The sequence below is a fragment of the Odontesthes bonariensis genome, chromosome 6 (assembly GCF_027942865.1).
Source record: "Odontesthes bonariensis isolate fOdoBon6 chromosome 6, fOdoBon6.hap1, whole genome shotgun sequence".
Lineage (NCBI taxonomy): Eukaryota > Metazoa > Chordata > Actinopteri > Atheriniformes > Atherinopsidae > Odontesthes > Odontesthes bonariensis.
The window spans coordinates 34,334,595-34,353,188 of NC_134511.1; the positions used below are offsets into that span (position 1 = coordinate 34,334,595).

The following is an 18,594-nucleotide window of genomic DNA, read 5'->3' on the forward strand; positions in this document are numbered from 1 at the left end:
CTAAAACCACAAAACCATCACACCTGATTCCCCTACAACACATTTCAGTTGGATTAATGTAAGGATTTGGACTTGGCTACGCCGAAACATTAACTTCAGACCTCTTTAATTCTTTAAATAATGACCTGCGAGTTTCAGTTGGTTTTAAAGCTACATGATCTGCCCAAACAATGATCCAACTACCACCATGATTTACATGATAAGGGTCGCATGATTAGGATTGTATAATGTTTTTCTTTGATAAAAAAAAAATTGATATTGAATTGACTCCTTTTAAAGACAGCCTATCAAAGGATAGGTGGAGTCGGATCTCTTTAGAGATGGTTTTTGTAACATTCTCAAGCTTAAGGGTTATCTTTATCTTTATTTGTGCTATTATATATACTTGAACAAATGTGTGAAAATAAAATGCTCTGATGAAGGCCAATATGGCCGCAACGCGTAGGCCCTTGTGTTTTTAACCAACTTGCCATGCTATATTAAAGGCTTTTTTATATTACAAAAATCTCAGAGTGCCTCTGCTCTTTCCCCCTTTTTTTGGACTTATACTTCACCCGGTACAGATGAGCACCTGAGTAACATTGTTTGCACAGTCTCCTGAGCGTTCTAAGCCCCTTTGTGTCTTCTGTGTGAAAATAAAACTTTGAAAGTACACTCTTCTTCACATAAAACAGGGATCAGTATCAGTTATCAGTATAGGATTTTCATTACCTCTATAATTGCCAAAATAATTCAGAAATTGTTGTTATATCTATAAAAAATATTGAAACAATCAAAACACTATCGGTGCTCTGTAACATCTTTGTGTTAAAAAAATGTGTGGTGTAACAACAGGTTAAAATAGGCTGCTTTAAGCAACTAACTAGAACTGTGTGGATGGAAACAACTATCAGAGCGCAGCGTGTAGTTCTTCACTAGTTCATGTGTGTTTAAGTTAGGCATAATGAGGCATATTTACACTATAGGCTACTAATAGCTCCACACTCCCTTCTAACGTTATGTGAATGTAATTACATAAGACTTTAACTAACTCCTCATGATGTTCATGTAACCACTGATTGAAAGAGACATACACAGTGCAATTATTAACTGAATTGAACTAATGATAGGACCATTGGGCTTTATGGCCTTGGCAAAGGCCAGAAAGACGGGCGCCTAGGGCGCCACCTTCTGGAGGGGGGGTGCTGCTACAATCCCTGTAAAAACTCAAAACAACAACAAAAAACAACTCTAATGACTAATAATTAGCTTCCCTCACTCAGCGTATCCTTACCATAATGTCTAATGTATCATACCATACACCATCAGTTCTCATTTTCTACTTTCAGAAACCATAATCTCGTTTAGGACACCAAAATGGCCTGAGCTGGCTCTGTGTCGGGTGTTATTATCCTGCAGTCACATTTTACCACACAGAATCATCTCTGGTCCACTGAAAAATATATTGTTTTACCTGTAAAGATCATGGTTTTAATTAGAAATAAAACTAATGGATTTAACAAAGCACAAGAAAACACCATCTTTTAAAATTTCCTATAATTTTGCTATACAATAGTCTTTTTGATTACTAGAATATCATTTTAGATTGCATTATAGTTTTCTGTATTTCCTGTGGCAGCTGTGCTATTTCTTCTGTCTGTGTGTACTGACTATAATCTAACATCCATTATTATGTAACTCTGCAGAATACAGATATTTATAATCCGAGCATGCTGGAGTTATGACATCATCCAGCATGACCATGACAAGCATTAGAGGAAGCATGCAAACTGTTCGGTTATGGTGGGTTATTGCTTGTAACAAACAGGAAGCATTACTGAGATGTATAATATGATTGATGCGAGGCTTAACTTGATATCTGTTTCATGTAGCAGGGGACAATGGGTTGTGAGAAGACTTGCAAAGTGGAGAAACTCTTGAGACAGACTCAGAGAGAAACAGTGTTGAGCCAGAAACAAAGGTTAGCCACAGCAAAGAAGAGCAGTCGGATGAAAGGCACAGATAAGGTGAGCATAGTGTGTTGTTTTCCTGCATGTTGATTTTAAGCTTTAAAGGGATAACTTCTGATTTAACCATGTCTCAGCATTGGCAGAATCAGCACCATTTCACGCCTGCAGCTATAAACTGATCTGACCCTGCAATTCTCTGCAATTCTTAGTCAAGGCTCTTTACTGTCAACATTATTAACCATTTCAGACATATGTGGCACTCAGTGATTGCATTTTCATCTCTTATGTAAATGTAGTTATTTAACAAACATTATATTACAGGACTGTATTTACTATAAATAGCATTTCCTTGTTCATAAAAGGATTACCCAACATGCCATTATTTAATATGTATTTGATTAAATACAATAAATAATATGAAGGGTAGTATTTGGTCAGGTCCGTGACCTTTTCTGACATACCTCACAGCAGTGTATAATCATAGACACCCACAACAGAAGATAGCTACATTTTTATGAACCTGGAAAAAATATATTTACTTATTTAGTAAGCAACTTTCTAAGCTTTATCTAAAATACTAGGAGTAGTCCAAAAGCATGTTAATATCTGGGATTCATAGAACCTTAAGGGATTACACATCGAGGGGAAGTATGAAGCTGAAGATCCTCTCAATTATAGAAACTCTGCTGTTTTTCTTAATGGCAGTCACTGTACCTGTCAGCTACTGGAAGTACTTTAGTCTGGACAATAGGCTAACAATTAAGAGTCAATATGAGAACTGACGGAACTGATTTGAAATAGCTGTTTCATGAATCAATGGTGCAGAATTTAAACTGCATACACAATTATTAGGAGTACTCTTTCCTCAAGATTAATTTTAATTTTATTATTGAACAAATGGAATGCACTTAGTCAGTCTAAACTGCTATTCAACCTTAGACCTTAAAGCGACACTCCAGAATTTTCGACATTGGACCTCATTTCCGAGTCAACCAGAGTGTAAGAAATGTATACAGATGTTTTTTTTTTTTTTTTTTTTAATTCCATGCAGCCCTTGTAAAACCACTGGTCGCTGTTGCTAAGCTAGCGCAAGTGATCCACTTTTGGTAGCCTGCCACAAGAAAACAGTCTTGCCCAATTCAATAAACACTCAAAGCAAATACTTTCACATAACTTCTGATACCCATTCTTACAGCAATTACACAAACCAACAGTAAATCACTATAGCAGGGAAATACAAAAGCATAGCAAAGGTTATAGGTAACGTAAGCTAAGTCATCATCACTGAACCATGTGCTACCATCATGAAAGCAGAAAGCCTGTACCAACCTGTTCTTCAGAGACTGTTTGCACCACAGTGGCTGTCCTTGGTATACCTGGGAAGGCGGATGGCACTGCAGACGGTTTCAGAATTTTCTTTGCGGACTTTCTGGACTTTATGAAATCATCGGAGCTGAAGTGATCTCTGCAGATGACCCGGATACTCAGCGTCTCCATTGGAGTTTGTACGTCTAATCCTGCAGCTAGGAGCCAGAGTTTTGTTCTTTCCGGATCTTTTAATGGAAAATAATGAAAACTTTTCGGAACCCATCTATGGGCTCTATTGTTGCAATTAGCAAAGGCACACTGATTTACCATGTTGCCACGTTGTTGGTTTATAATCCGCTCGCAGCAAACTCGCTCGATCCAAACGCAGCAGATGTAGAACTAGCTTGGAACTAGCAGCTCCCTATAGAAGTGAGTTAGTTACATCACAACTGCCGAGAGTAAGGTAAAATTCCGCTGACCACTAGAAACTAGTCCCTCATATGATAAAAATCCATGTAATGCAAGGTCAGTTTTATTTCAAACATTACTCTATCACCACAAACCTTTACATCCACTGCCTGACATAACAATTGATGTGCTTTGAGTGTTTATTGAATTGGGCAAGACTGTTTTTTTGTGGCAGGCTACCAAAAGTGGATCACTTGCGCTAGCTTAGCAACAGCGACCAGTGGTTTTACAAGGGCTGCATGGAATTTAAAAAAAAAAAAAAAAAAAAAAAGTCTGCACACATTTCTTACACTCTGGTTGACTCGGAAATGAGGTCCAATGTCGAAAATTCCGGAGTGTCGCTTTAATGTTCAGCAAATGTCAAGTGAGTTGTGTGTTTGTGCAATTATAAGATAACTATTAGTGTGCCTAATTATCTGGCTATACAGTGCCGAAGCCATAACCACAACCTCCACTTCACCTACTGAAGGAGATTGTTACCTTAAGTGATTAACACCTGTATATTATCCATCCATCCATTATCTATACCGCTGAATCCGTCGGTCGGGTCGCGGGGGGGCTGGAGCCTATCCCAGCAGTCAATGGGCGAGAGGCGGGGTACACCCTGGACAGGCCGCCAGTCCCTGTATATTATTTTCTTTGGAATTTAGAAAATGTGAACAGAAATAAGAAGGAGGGTAGAGTTGTTCCGCGTCTTGATAGTTGGGTCCGCTGTGTAAATAATATGTGTTGCAGTTGTGTGAAATGCAGTTGGTAAATAATCTAAGTAACTCATATCTGAGTCCATGAGCGAGATAGGAATTAACTATCATGGGGTGTGTGTCTTAGACCTTTGGGACAAATGGGTGTTCACCTTAGTTGTGGCTATGCAACTATGCATCCTCATTGCCAGAGGATGTACAGTTTGGCTTGAAATTATGTTGTGAGAGATCTATTATGGGACCAGAGTTTTCTCAGTGGATTGTATTCTTGATTAAATGAGCCCTGCAGTCGCAGCCATTTGCTTTTTGGGATGAAAAATAAGAATAAAATTAAATGCTCTCTGATACCTGCAAAATGAATAAAAAATAATAAAAACAAAACAAACAACAACAACACATACTGCCATTGTTTGTAAGCCCCTTAAACAGTCTAATGAGAAATACATTTTCCTTGTTTCAGTTTTTAGTAAATATGCAGAACCCTTCACAAAAGGGAATATTAAAGCAGTTGTTCACACCTTCAAACGTGTCATCTTGGCTAAAGCAGGCCTCGAGCTCCTTTTCTGACTTCTGACATCCTTTGACAGCTGTCTGTGCAGGTTTTGTTCACTTTAATGTTCTAAAGTATTCAGGCATAAACTTCATCATTAGTTAAAGAATATAATAAGCAAACAATACTTGTTGATGTACAGTGTATCAACATGTCTATCTACCATAGTGAAAGTAAAATGCTCTATCCCAGACATGAATGAAATATATATTAAGATGTGATTCGCATCAATGACAGTTCTGAGACAATATGTTTTTATCAGAATGCTGTGCTTTTTTTGTTTCCCTTTCATTATTTTAATAGTACATTATTTGATCTGTTCTGTAGACTACATTCTTCTTCTTCATAGCATTCAAGAGTTTTAAAGGGCATTATTAAGATTTATGACTAGAAATAATAAAACCATATCTATGAAGGCTTAAAATATTCCGAAAGTGTAATGTTTGCAGGTGCTGTTCAGAATTTTTTTTCTTTTACTAATGGCTACAGAGTAGAGGTACAATTAAAGTTGCCCATGGCAGGTGTTTTAGTCAAAACATCAGGTGTCCTCTTTGCTCATTGTAAGAGCTCAGCGACTACCCATTTAGTGTTTACACAAAGGTAAGGAGCTGTTGTGGTTGCTACGTGTCCACAATCAGGAAAGCACATTTGTTTTGGCCTCCTGCTCCACTGTGCTTTTCTCACAACAGAGTGCAGCACCACTGGCAACCACAGAGGGCAGCCATAAGGCAAATGCTATGCCACTATCCTCCATATCTCCTCATGGTGAAGGGAAAAAACAGGATGGCCCAAATAATCCTCTTTAATACTCTTCTGCACTTGATTTCCTGACCTGTGATTGGATGATAATGATGTTACTGCTGTTTGTGATAGCTGATTGGTCAGGCCCACCATGCAGTGAGTGAGGGTTTGACAAGCTCAGCCTCAATGGAGCCTCTGTGGCATAATGACCCGCGACAAGCCAAGGCAGTGTCCCTGTGTCAGCTTGCAAAAAAGAGAGCTTAGAGGTATTGAAACAAAACTGGGAGCATAGACCAGAGGGGATGCCAGAAAACCCCACATGACCTTGCCAGCTGCAGTCATAGCTGCTCATCAGTGGCGGTTAGGTGAGCAGGTAATAAGATGGAACATGTTGGTGGAGGTATTTTTTTGGACAGGATCATCAATGACTGCTGCGAATGACCAGTTTTGATCTAAGAAGACCAAAGGCATCCTGGAGAGGGAGCGCTGCTCAGTGCTGCTGTGCACTGCACTGCCTCTGCACCCTTGCGTGCTTGAATCTGTGTGACTAAGCGTGTGTGTGTGTGTGTGTGTGTGTGAGAGAGAGAGAAAGTGAGAGAGAGGGAGAAAGGAAGGAAGGGGGCGTGTTGATGTGTGTGCTCTGCTGCACAGCCACAGTAGTGTGAGCTGAATGATGCTCGCTGGCTGTCTCTCTCTCTCTCTCTCTCTGCCTGTGCTGCCTGGCTGTGCTTCTTTCTGCCGAGCACTGATGAACCATTTTATGCAACATAGCTTCCATAGCCATCGTCCTGGTTCTGCTGCTAGCTGCAATTCTACAGTAGGAAACACCTGCCATTTCATCGGTGCTTTCTGCTAAGGTAATGTACCGTCTACTGTCTGCTGTCAAGCTGTGAGTGTTTTACTGAGCTATAGGGATTGTTGTTCTGACTCTGCTGCATGTTCCCTGTGCTGCAGCTGGTGGAGGGATAAGGATGATCATAACATTTCTGATTGGCAAAGGTAATTGAAATGCACCCTGCTGCCTATCACACACTCATAGCCTACCCTTGTATGCATTTCTTGAGTGATGGATTGGCCTGTTTTGATCTGTTCTGCTCAGGGGTGCAGGTCCAACAACACGGGAGCCAGAGCATATTACACATAATTTGCATGCAGAAAGAATTCTTTGCCATATTTATATAATATTTCAGTCTCTTTTCGTCAGAAAAAAACTGCTGCAATTTTAAGGAATACTTTAGTTGCCATAGGAAGAGCAGTGTGCTGAACATCTGTGTGTGATATAACATGGTTTCTGGGTTTGATGTTCTTGGTGTCATGTCTGTCAATCAATGTTTTCTGTAGATTGTACTTGCAGTGAACATGTTTGAATTGAAGAGAAAATTGAGAAGATACTGAGGCTGAATATAGGTAATTGAAGTGGATATTGAAACAGCAATGATCTGAAATTGTGAGTTTGCTTAAACAGGTTTTCTTAAACATTTCTGTGGGATACCCAATGATGCTGTATTCCAAAAGACTGCTACTGTGTCTATACCATGCTTTCTAGTTCACAGCTGATGCTGTATTATTGGTGTTTTTTTTTATACATACACACACATATCTATATAATATAGATCGATATATACAAACTTAAAGGTGACTCTGTGTGTGTGCGATTATTGTAGCATTAATAAAGGATTAAAGTGTGTATATTTATTGTCCCAATTGTGCTCACTTTGCAACAACACAAGGTCCTATAGGTGGCAGCCAAGAGAGCAGACAACATTGGAAAAAGACTTGAACAGTGATTTTTCTCTTAAACATGTTTATTTCTGCACCTGTATTCACAGGCATAAGGCTACTGCCTTCCAAGGTCAGTCATTTAAAGAGCTTCCATAATTAGGACTGTCGATCTTGTCTCACACCGTATGATATGAGGGAGTACTCCAGTGCTGAACTCCCATTCACACTGTAGCTCATCCTGTCCTCATTGACAAGCAGGCATGGCCATTCATCATTTCACTGGTTATCCCTGAGCTCCCGGCAAGTGACTTTCATCTTCACTATGTACAGGAGAGAGGCATTCATATTTTAAACCTAAATTTGTTTTCTCTCCACTGACTTGACCGCAAGAGTGGTGATGTGTAGAAGGGATGGGTTGACAGTGGTCAGGAGTGGAAGGGTTTAAAGAGAGAGAAAGAGTATGGTACTGTTAAAATCCAACCAAAACAAAAATTGCCAAATTAATTTTGCTTTCATTGCATTGGGAGTTTATACAATAAGTTTTCAGGCTCAGAAAATATATAGAATTTTATTAAGGAAGATATCAGCTCCTTGAGTTCATTCCATATATATACAAGTATACATATCATATGAAGCCAGCTGAAGAACAGTGTATTTTAAGCTTTTTAAATGGTGTAATTTCAAGTTACATATAAATGTACTTGTTTCAAGATTTTTTTTGTAATGAATGAATTTATTATTTGGTATTTAATCTCTAGAACTCAATATCAATTTGTCTGCTGTTGTAATGTTATTGGATTGATTTATTTTTGTTGAAAACAGCGACCTGAGAATCTGAAGTTGTCACGATACAACCAAATCAATGACGTAAACGATGCAGTACTGTAGAGTAAGGTGATAACTCTGTTATTTTGTCAACGCAAGAGGATCATTTTGCATACAAGTTAATATTTGATCCATTAATATAGATTCAATACTTACATGAATGTAAAAAATAAGTCTGTGCCCTCCAGAGGATCATTTTTATAAGGAAGAAAGTATTGCTAAATAATGTCAAACATATCTACAACATTTCTGTGGTGACATCTCTTTAAGCTTGTACGCTGCTATGAAAATCAATGCACACAATTAGTCACCTTTTAAAGTACAAAATGTATTGAAAAATGTCATTACAATACATTGCAGTGTATGATTGTGATGCCCGGTTGAAATGCCCAAAGAATTCTGGATTGTGTCCTGCACATGGCATGTAGTGTGCCTATTGTTTGGTGGATAAGCTGAATAGTATTGGTCGTATGAACATTACCTCAGGTGCTGGTGTTGTATAGGCACACAGAAGAAAAATGCTGAACATGGCTGCTCAGTAGAGGGTTAGCAGTGTGAGAAAGGCATGGTCCTGAGTGACTGAAGCTAGGTTGTAGTAACAGCTGGAACACTGCTGCTGCTGGCGCCTGGATGTGGCCTGGATAAAGCACGTGACCCCGCCACAGTGTAAGGCATTAGTGATATGAACAGCAGGGTCCATGGCTGCTGTTACATAACACCGTCTTCACTGGGAAATCTCTGTAAAGATGGCTCCGGGAGACGCTGTGACAGCAGAGAGAAAGTGCATTATCATTGTCAGCAACCACATCACTGGCTCTGAATATTGCACTGTTCCCTGCATGACAAAGCAAGCATTTACCTCTCATGTGTCCGGAAGATGATTTCATTTGATGGCAGTCTTTTATATATGTTTTTACTTGACAAGCCTTCTGACTACATCCTATCTACTACAGTCACATGTATTGAGTGTTTGTGTACATGCTTTTGTCTGTATGTCTCATGTGTATCTGCTTGCACATTTCTTTACATCTGTGTGTGAGAGTAGTAGTCTGTTTCTTTACATGTGTACATGTGTATGTTTATATTCAGCCAATGATTATGTTACGCAAAATAGCTCTCACAGCCCAGATGTAGTGTAAGTAGATATGTTGTTTCAGCCATTCTCATGTTGGCAGATTGACTGCTGTGGTGGGGACTGACTGCTGACATGACTGGAGGTTAGAGTAGAGTCGTCTGTAATCGCCTCAGGAATCTGACTGCATTCATAATTGATTGTTTCTGGAGTTGATCTGTGCTGTCCACTTGATAAAACTGCTCTGGTGTAAACAACGTGATTAGATCACCCAGAAGTTAGTTTTACTGGTTTGTGCTATGACAGTGCTATTTTGGAACCCCAGTTTATAGATGTGATTTTCTTGTATATAATTAGACAGTGCTGAAGGCTCTAGTCTTGCATTACAAAGCATTTACTTAAGCTTTCGCTTCATTAGTGTCATATTGCCACAAATATTGACTCTTTATAAGATTTAATATAGTACTTTATTAATCCCAAATGGGGATTGTGGTGTTACATTTGTCACTTCACATAAATCACTAAAACCAACCATCCATTTTCTATACTCACTTAATCCAATTCAGGATCATGTGGGGCTGGAGCCTATCCCAGCTCTCATTGGCTGGACACACCCCGGATGGGTCATCAGTCCGTCACAGCGCCATTACTAAAATCGTTTGACTAAATTATATGTAGTAAAATATGTTATAAGTGAACAGAGCAAAGGACTGCTGGGATAGGCTCCAGGCCCCCCGCGACCCAACCGACGGATTCAGTGGGTATAGAAAATGGATGGATGGATGAACAGAACAAAGACTAGACCCATTGCTTTATTACTTCTGAAAGAATTCAGACTTATTACCTTGTAGCTTTTTATATTTCATTGAAATGAAAATAATGTTTTTTTTTCCTTATCAATCTGATGTCAGAAACTCATAATGACTGAGTGCAGCATTGTTTTTAGAAACAATGTATTTTGACCCTTAATTTGAACTTTATTATTATTTGATACTAGAAAATCTTTGGCAATTTCAGTAGTGTATTGTCTAGTTTTTAACAATCTAGATTTGTCCATTTGATCAGACTATTTCATGCAGAGCCCATCAAGCTTCATCGGACTGGAAGGAATTAGTTGATAAACCTCATTCCTCAGGTGTCTCTGTAGATTTTATATACAGATTTTAAGCCTGTTCTTTGCACTCCCAAAGCCACTCATCTTGGCTACATGCTATTATTGGGATTGGTTAACAGTGTGAAGTCGCTGTACTTTAAAGCAGGTTTTTAAGCAAGCTGAATGAATTCTTTCCTCCAGACCGACCACTTTTCCTGTCTCTGCTGCTGAGAAGCTCTCGGTTGAGATGATTGTGCCAACACCGCATTTTACTGTCTGGTTCATATGATCCATATGTGGTGAGCATTTTTAGTTTTTTGTCACACCAAGTTCTTAGACCTCTACCCAAATACTGAAGATGTAATCAGATTCAATCTTTTTCAACTCCTCTTTTTTGTTAAATTTGACAAACTCCAGCAGGGCTGTTATGCGCTCTTTGCTCAAAGACCTAATTAAGATAGTGCCTCTGAGATGATCATTAGTTTTGATGTAAGGGGATATACTCACTGTTGGAAGAGCCCTGGAAGTTCAAACTTCTCACAAACTTTTTCAATTACATAATTATTGAAATCAGTGAAACCATTGAAATATATTAAAAAAAAAAAAATATATATATATATATATATATATATATATATATATATATATATATATAATCCGTGAAACAGATTACATTGACAAAAGATGGCAGCACTATTCATTATGACATAAAATCAAGGTGGTGAAAGCAGTGCTGTGGACAATGTGCTGTAAGGAAATCTTTGGTTCTGGCAGGTCTTTGAGTGTGTCCTCTTTCAATGGGATAGTATAACCTGAAATAATGCAATCATCTGTAGAGACTGTTATCACTTTATTACTATGGATTACTTAAAGTACATAAATTGGAAAAATACCATTTTTTTTAGATTTAAAAAATTTGCAGAAAGGGGATGGTGTACGAAAACTTTGTAAAGATGCAGTACGTGTGTACCCTCTGCCGTGATGCTGATATAATATGTACTTTAGACTTGTACAGATGTGCATTAGTCTCAAAAAACAAGAGCCTGTATATCAAATATAATGTTCAGAGAATTCTCTGTACTTCAATGTACCTCTCTGAGCCGTCTGCCATTGTGGTCTGTTCGGTGAGGTGGAGGGCTGGATCTGTTCTGACAGTTATACAGACGATCAGGCCTGAGTGTGGGGGTTGGGAATGATTATGTGATCTTGCCAAAATCCACAGGCACTGCTGATTATTTGTCAGGATTTGTTTTGTCATAAAACAGCTTATCTCTACAGGTTCAGTCTTAGTCTCTGTGTCTCTCTGCGTTTCTGCTTATACAGTAGCTTTGCTGACTGTGTCAGTTTTTGTCCATATTGTAGACTGAGCTCAGTTTCGTGTTACAAGTTTGTTTTTAACCCCAAAGCAACTTATACTTAAAAACAGCAGGCAACAAAAGCAAGATCCCCTGATGTCTGAAGTGTTTGTTGGAGACCATATCCAATGTTCATGTCTTTCATATGAACACACTCTACTCTTTGTATTGTCTGCCTTTTACTCAGTCTTTGATAACATATTATTGGCAGGCATTGCTACAAACATGCTGTGCCAATCAGTTCAAGGCACTCCTTTTTCTACACTACTTTTAACATTTTCAATGATTAATTGGATGCTAATGTACTTCAGAGTTACTTGCTTTGTCTTATATGGGTATGTAACAAAGTTTGTTGTCACAATCAAGTGAAATTTATTGAAAAAGGAAAAAAGAAACATTGGTTGTGCAGTGGCTTTTGGATTCTCTCCAGAAGCCACTACACAGCCTGTCTTTTTTCTTTCTTTCTAAATAATCTGCTATGTTTTGCAGTGACTCATACTTGTTGACTTGATGATGAGGTACATTACATTACTATATATTTTAGGTCTCTTTGGGTTAGGTTGGAAGCCACGCTGTCCAACCTACTGCCTCCACGCTGGCCCATCAATGAGCAGGGGCACAGGATAATTGCATAAAGAAGCTGTAATAAGGTAGATTGAATTAGCTTTGCTTTGACTAAAATAAATTAAAGAGGTCATCGTGACATGCAGGCTACTAAACAGACTCATTATACCCGCTCAGCCATATATGTCATAATATACTGTATCATCTTTGCTGAGAATAAAGGACTGCAATGCAACAAGAGTTTGTGCAGATGGTTTTGTGCTATATCAAAATTATTGTACTATATTCAAGCTTCAGTTTTGTATGATTGGAAACATCCGATTGTAATACTCAGAACATGGATGAAAACAGAAAGGCTAACCTCAGTTACTCTGATGCTTTTTCTGGGAATGAACAGATCATTTTCACATAAATGTTTTTGAATGTTTTCTCCACTGTTTGGATCCTCTTACAATCTAAAGTTGTGCTTGTCTGAAAAGTAATTATCATTCTTCACAAGGTCCCTGTTAAATTTGATTTTTTTTTTTTTAGGGCTTTGGTCTTTTCCAAACAAACAACCTGAATATTAGGAATAAGTTAAATAAGTACTACAAGTACTATGGGTGGTGGAAGTAGAACTCATATGTCAGCATTTGAATTGCAGCAGATGGTAATGGGTCTTGTGTGCACCTATGAAAGCTGAAAGTTGAAGTTTACTTTAACAGTCATGGCTTGTGGGTGGGGTACAGAGCAGGGCAGAGGCAGCCTCTGTCCAGATGTCTTCTTGCGTTATGGAGATTCCAGCTCTGCCTCCTGCCATGAGAAACAAACGCTAATTGCCCATTGGCCCTATGTAGGAGATGTGCAGCTGGGGACATGTGGCTAAAAATAGTACTGCTTGTTCCCATGAGTGGCGGGCACACGGCACTATAGTATTAGTATTCAGGACTAAAGCATACTATGGATAAAAAAGGTCAACTTCAAGCCATGACCACAAATGTCATGGTGGGGTAGCAGTGTACAAAGCAACACAAATCCAGGGTGGAAAACTGCTAGCAGCACCTCAGTCTTCATCTCTGTATGGACCTACCTATTGAACCATTGTCCTCTGTCTGAGCACTTGCAGGGAAATGTCACATGGAAACTGCCAAGCGAGTGTCATGACATCCTGTGTTTTGTTTGAAGCTCAGCTGCATCCATGCTTGTTCCATGAAGTCTTTTCCGCCATGTAGCGATGGCCCTCCATCCTTGAGTCGAGTTACAGCTCTCCCTCTATGACACAAAAGCAGCATCTGGTTCCACCTGACTGGAGCCATGAATAATTGAATAGGGGACATTATAATTTCCAGCCAGCTCTACTAGCTTGGCAATAACAAGCAGTTTTGGTATTGCTATCAACATTGGTGGCTAAGTGGTTGAACATGGAGAGAGGATGTTATTTAGCTTTGTTTGCATTTTTGATGACCGATCAAGTGTTATTTGAATTGGTACACTGTACAGTTGTTTGAAAGCTTTGGGATGTAACTAAACAGGTGTGTGAAATGTTAAGGTGACAGGAATAATATAGTCAAATAACTACGATGCCAATCAATTAATGCTAACATTAACAACCAATAGTGTGAGTAAAATGTTGTTAGATTTTGTTACACACGTTTTATTACTACATATATTCTAAAAGGATTCTTGTGCAACTAGTCCAGGACTTTATTCTCCCTACTGTCAAACAGATTTAATGAAGATCTGCTCTGTTCAAACACGTTCTGTTTGCACATAGTGAGGTTAAGTGTCAGCTGTATTCCCACTCACATGGCCCTACATTTACAGATGGGGAGCTCATAGATTGTATCATGAGTACAACTTTGCAGCAGGGATAAAAGACTGTTTGGCATAATAAGTTAGCCATAAACTTATTTTGATGCTATGTTAATTAATCATTGTGTACAAGTCTTTTTTTTCAAAGAAAATACTTTCCGTTGTTTTACAGTAATTTGAATGAAAAGCAGTTATTGACAGCAGCTGTATGTTTTTCTTGTCCTCACCACCCTTACAGCTGAGATATGAAGTTTTGTCCCTCCACCATGTGGACAACATTAGTCTTCTAGAGGATAACAGCAGAGCTCAGTGGCTCAACCCAGAAACCCTGAACCACCAAAGGCTGCAGCAGAAGTTACTTGTGAGTACTCTATGTAAAAGATAGTTAAAGGCTCATTGATGCCGGACTTGGCATGGACCATTAAGGGCAGTTGAAGATTGCTGTGCAGGCATATGCTTTAAGTTATTTCTGGCTTTCGTGTTCTTCTCCCTGCTTTGGAATATGAACTTGTGATCCATGAGTCATTTAATCCTCTGTTGGTTGAATGAAATGAGCAGTGCTTATGTCTGTTTGTGTTCATTAAATCATCATCGTGACTAATTGGGGTCAAAAGTGGTAGTTTTCTTCTGAACATGTCAGGGAAAAGGCGTGTGCTTTCTCTTCACCTCTGTCTGGACTGTCCTCCTCCCAGGTGCGGCCCCAATGATAATACGGTCATGCAGGCAGATTCCACCTATAAAAATGTATGAAGAATATGCAACCTCTAGTGGTCATTAGACCAAATGCATGTGAAGTGTCATGCAAAATGCATAAATGGCGTCTTTGAGGATGACCTTGACTTTGTAAAAAGAATGTATTTTAGCTCTTACGATGATCAATCATTTCCAAACCCTAACCAACTGATGGTATTGCCTAAACCCAACAGGGAAGTGAGAAAATTTCATTCTAACTTGCCCAGTTTACATGTGATAAGAATCATGATTTTGTTCTTCTCATGATTATTAACTGGTGCGCCGGCAACTGCACTGACAGAGCAAGCGACAGAACAAGAGAGTGAATTAGTTATTACTTACCGATTACAGCAGTGAAGCTAAATCTGCATCTGTCTGTTATCTTGTTTTTATTCTCTGAGTTCTTTCCAGCAGTAAATTCCAATCTGATGCTTATTCTTCTCCTGTTTCTTGTTCATATACTTTTTCTCTTCTTCTTCACTTCCTCCCATAGGGTTGTAAAGGCAACATTTTTTTTCTTTCTTTTTTAAAATTTATTTACAATGCCGAAAGTGTGTGTTTTCTTTAATCGTTGCTGGTGCGTGGCGTGGTATCTTAAAGGGACACTGTGTAATTTCGTCCCCCATCTAGTGGTGCAATTTTATTTTGCAAAGTCGAATGAATTGGCTCTCTAGCGCCTCGTGTTTTCAAATGTTCGTTGAACTACGGCAGGCGGTATCAAGATTCAAGAAGCTCATGTTGCCTTTTCAATTCTCTTTTTCGCTTTTTTGGCGACGAGGATCCCTTCTCCTGTTGCGTGGCATAACTATGGTCTTCCATTGCGAACAAAAGTGCAGGCCGTTCAGGCTGGTTTATACCAGAGAATGTCTAATGGCGTAGACTGGCTCTGTTTTTACCTGCGTGCAAACGTGACGTCAAAATGGGGAAAACGCGATTTGAAGTGCTTTATGTCCCTCTCGGCACTTCGTTGTTTTTCATAGACCGGAAGGACATGGCAGCCTCCATAGAGCTTGCCCGCTCTAGATACAGACAAGTTATTCTTCACTCAGGAGGATAATTGAGATTTTTGACAGAGATAATTTTACACCAATGAGGACTAATTTATGAATGAATATGTTGATTTGAGCTAATAAATGACTTAATATATTACATAGTGTCCCTTCAAAGCAAAACTTTGTTGTGTCAAGCTGAAAATTGAAGTTCTGAAGTGCGGTATCTCAGCCTCTGGGCGCCTCAAGGTATTTACGGGTCCAGCAGTGTGCATAACAAAAGTTTGACTTTAAAACGAGTCAGAAGCACATAGTTCAGTTTTTCAATACAAGATTGGTGTTCTTATTTGGTAAAACACAGATTTCTGTCTGTCTTGTGTATGCTGGTGCTTCTCCAAAGAAAATTATCTTGGAATCATGAGTTTTTATCATATTTAATGGCATTTTTATTGTTATCTTATGTTCTGGTATTGTTTCACCTCATCACTCTTATTTCTTGTGGAGGGAGTAGACACTGTAAGCATGTTGTTGAAGATGCTGTGGACAGTAAACAGCAGGTTTCCAGAGCGAAGCTGGCTTAGTCTTCCTCTGGCTACCTGTGATCTCACAGCGGAGGTTCTTGTAATTCCCCTGGCTTCCCCCAATGTCTGGGGCTAAATATGAATGAGCTCCATCGATTAAACCTCAGTGTGATGCTTGCGCTAAGAGAATGAGTCGAGTGTGTGTATGTGTGTTTGTGCATATGGGGCTGCTGGCTTTCTCTCTGCTGTCTCCTCGGCACTTAGCAGACTGTTGTTTTCACAGAGGGCAATGTTATGAGTGACATCTTTTGGCTGAACCATAAACTGAAGCTTTGTTCTTAACAGTTTCTTCCTGTGTGTTGATGAACAATGTAACTGAATATCTAACACGTATGATGAGGTCCAGGAATTCTTGGCAGTGATAGTGACATAACAGTCTAATGAGGTTGTTGTCTGTATCACATTTATCCTGTCCTGTTTCCTGATTTCAGATTGGGACAGTGCATAAGCATACAGAGGCACAGCTATTATCTTGGCTTTCACAACCTTAAAACCTTTTTGTCTCACAGTCTCAGTGTGGTCTTCCTTTGAGGCATCTGACAGCTGTAGTGTATTGGAGTGTGAAGTTATCTCCACGGACTGTGATTGTTTCCATTATAAGGGTGGTGTGAACTTTATTTTTAAACTTTCTCACTGCTTTTGATAGGGAACTTGATAATTATCTTGTCAGCATGTCTTCGGGGCTTGCCTGCCATTACACTCAGATGCAGCCACATTTTCAGAGCAACCGAACAGGAATTAAAATTAACTGGAATATAAACCAGTTTGTATATTTGTCCCTAAAGACATTACAATATTTCTGTGTAAAGGCTGTTTAATTCTGTGTTTGGCTGCATACATGTTTTATACACAACAGACACAATGTTAAAAGTGAAATTGGCCTGCTTTTAGTTCTAATTTACACTATTTTCTGATAATTATAATGCTGTTGTACGAGGTCATGTCTCACAAAAACCCTCCCTTGTGTCTGTGGTGATTGCTGGAAAATAACCGCTTTGAAGTTATCACGTGTCCTATTGTGCTATTAGTTAACATTCAGCAGAGAGAGATAGACTGGGAGGAACAGGAATATTGGTGAATGGGTGGGTGGGTTTGAGGCGGTGATGTTAGGTCCCTCAGGTGGAGAAAGAGCTGATTATGAATCCTGAAAGATTGCCTTAGCAACATTAATTACCAATACTGCATGGCCTTCTGTAAAACTAAGAGAAGTGATAATGAAAAACTGGCAGAGCATGAGGCACTTCTTCAGCAAGCTCCATTAGCCTGCAGCTTTGTTATCTTATGAGAAAGATGCAATCAATAAACTGCGCATGCACCCTGGTAACAGTATTTTCCTTAGCTGTACTGCCAATACAGTTTTTTTTTGTCTTATACAGCATTTGTGTTGTCTTGTGAGTGAACTTGACACAACTGATGTTTTTTTCTTTTTATACTTTCTTTGCTTTAGAGATTGTGTCTCTAGCTTTATTATATGTCCTCCTTAGGATTTGCAGTTCTCTGCTGTGAATGGAATTTGTACACATTTGACATGAACAGAAGCTTTTGCTGTTCTAGCAGTTTACAGTGATTGTTTTAGAATGTGGTTTTTCACTGAAAGTGGCAAATGAAGAAAAGCTTTCCCAAACTTCAATTTCTTGCCCATAAATAATGCATCTATGGTTTTGCGGTTCTGTCTGTGTTTTTCTAACACATTAAGACATGGCATACAGCATTGTGAGTCATCTTTTGAATCTAAACCTACTCACACAGTGCTGATTTGATCTGCTATCAATTCACATGAACAAAACAGAATTTGTTAATCAAAGTGCTATGGTCTCTTTGTAAAAGATGAGAGATGAGACATTTTCTCACAACTTTTCTTAAGAATAGAATAGAATAGAATAGAAAAATACTTTATTCCTCCTCTTATGGGGGAAATTCAAATTAATCAAGTAGCTCAAAAAATGATTAATATTTACATGATTGTATATCAACAACAACAATAATAAATACCAATTCTAAAAAAAATACTACGACTAACTAATAATAATAATAAAATGCTCCTCTGTCCTGCCAGGATGCTGTGGAGAGGATGTTTGTTGTTCTCCAAAACAGAATACAATTTCCTCCTCATCCGTTGCTCCACCACAGCACTGAGAGGGTCCAGCCTTCTG

At 38.9% G+C, this 18,594-nt stretch overlaps 1 protein-coding gene across 17 annotated transcripts in view; it reads left to right on the plus strand.

The window, feature by feature from the left end:
* Positions 1-1,695: 1,695 nt before the first annotated feature.
* Positions 1,696-18,594, plus strand: part of rimbp2b (RIMS binding protein 2b) — a 91,116-nt gene continuing 74,217 nt past the window's right edge. For 14 of the 17 annotated variants that reach the window (XR_012769935.1, XM_075468477.1, XM_075468481.1 and 11 more), the window contains exons 1-3: positions 1,696-1,782; positions 1,872-2,006; positions 14,378-14,500. Coding sequence is in view for 14 of the 17 variants with exons in the window: in XM_075468477.1 (XP_075324592.1) it covers positions 1,780-1,782; positions 1,872-2,006; positions 14,378-14,500 (261 nt within the window). In the remaining 3 variants the exon portion in view is untranslated. Of the gene's footprint in view, positions 2,007-6,567; positions 6,575-6,709; positions 6,717-14,377; positions 14,501-18,594 lie in introns of those variants that run through there. The other 3 variants (XM_075468478.1, XM_075468490.1, XM_075468491.1) reach the window with 3 other exon arrangements.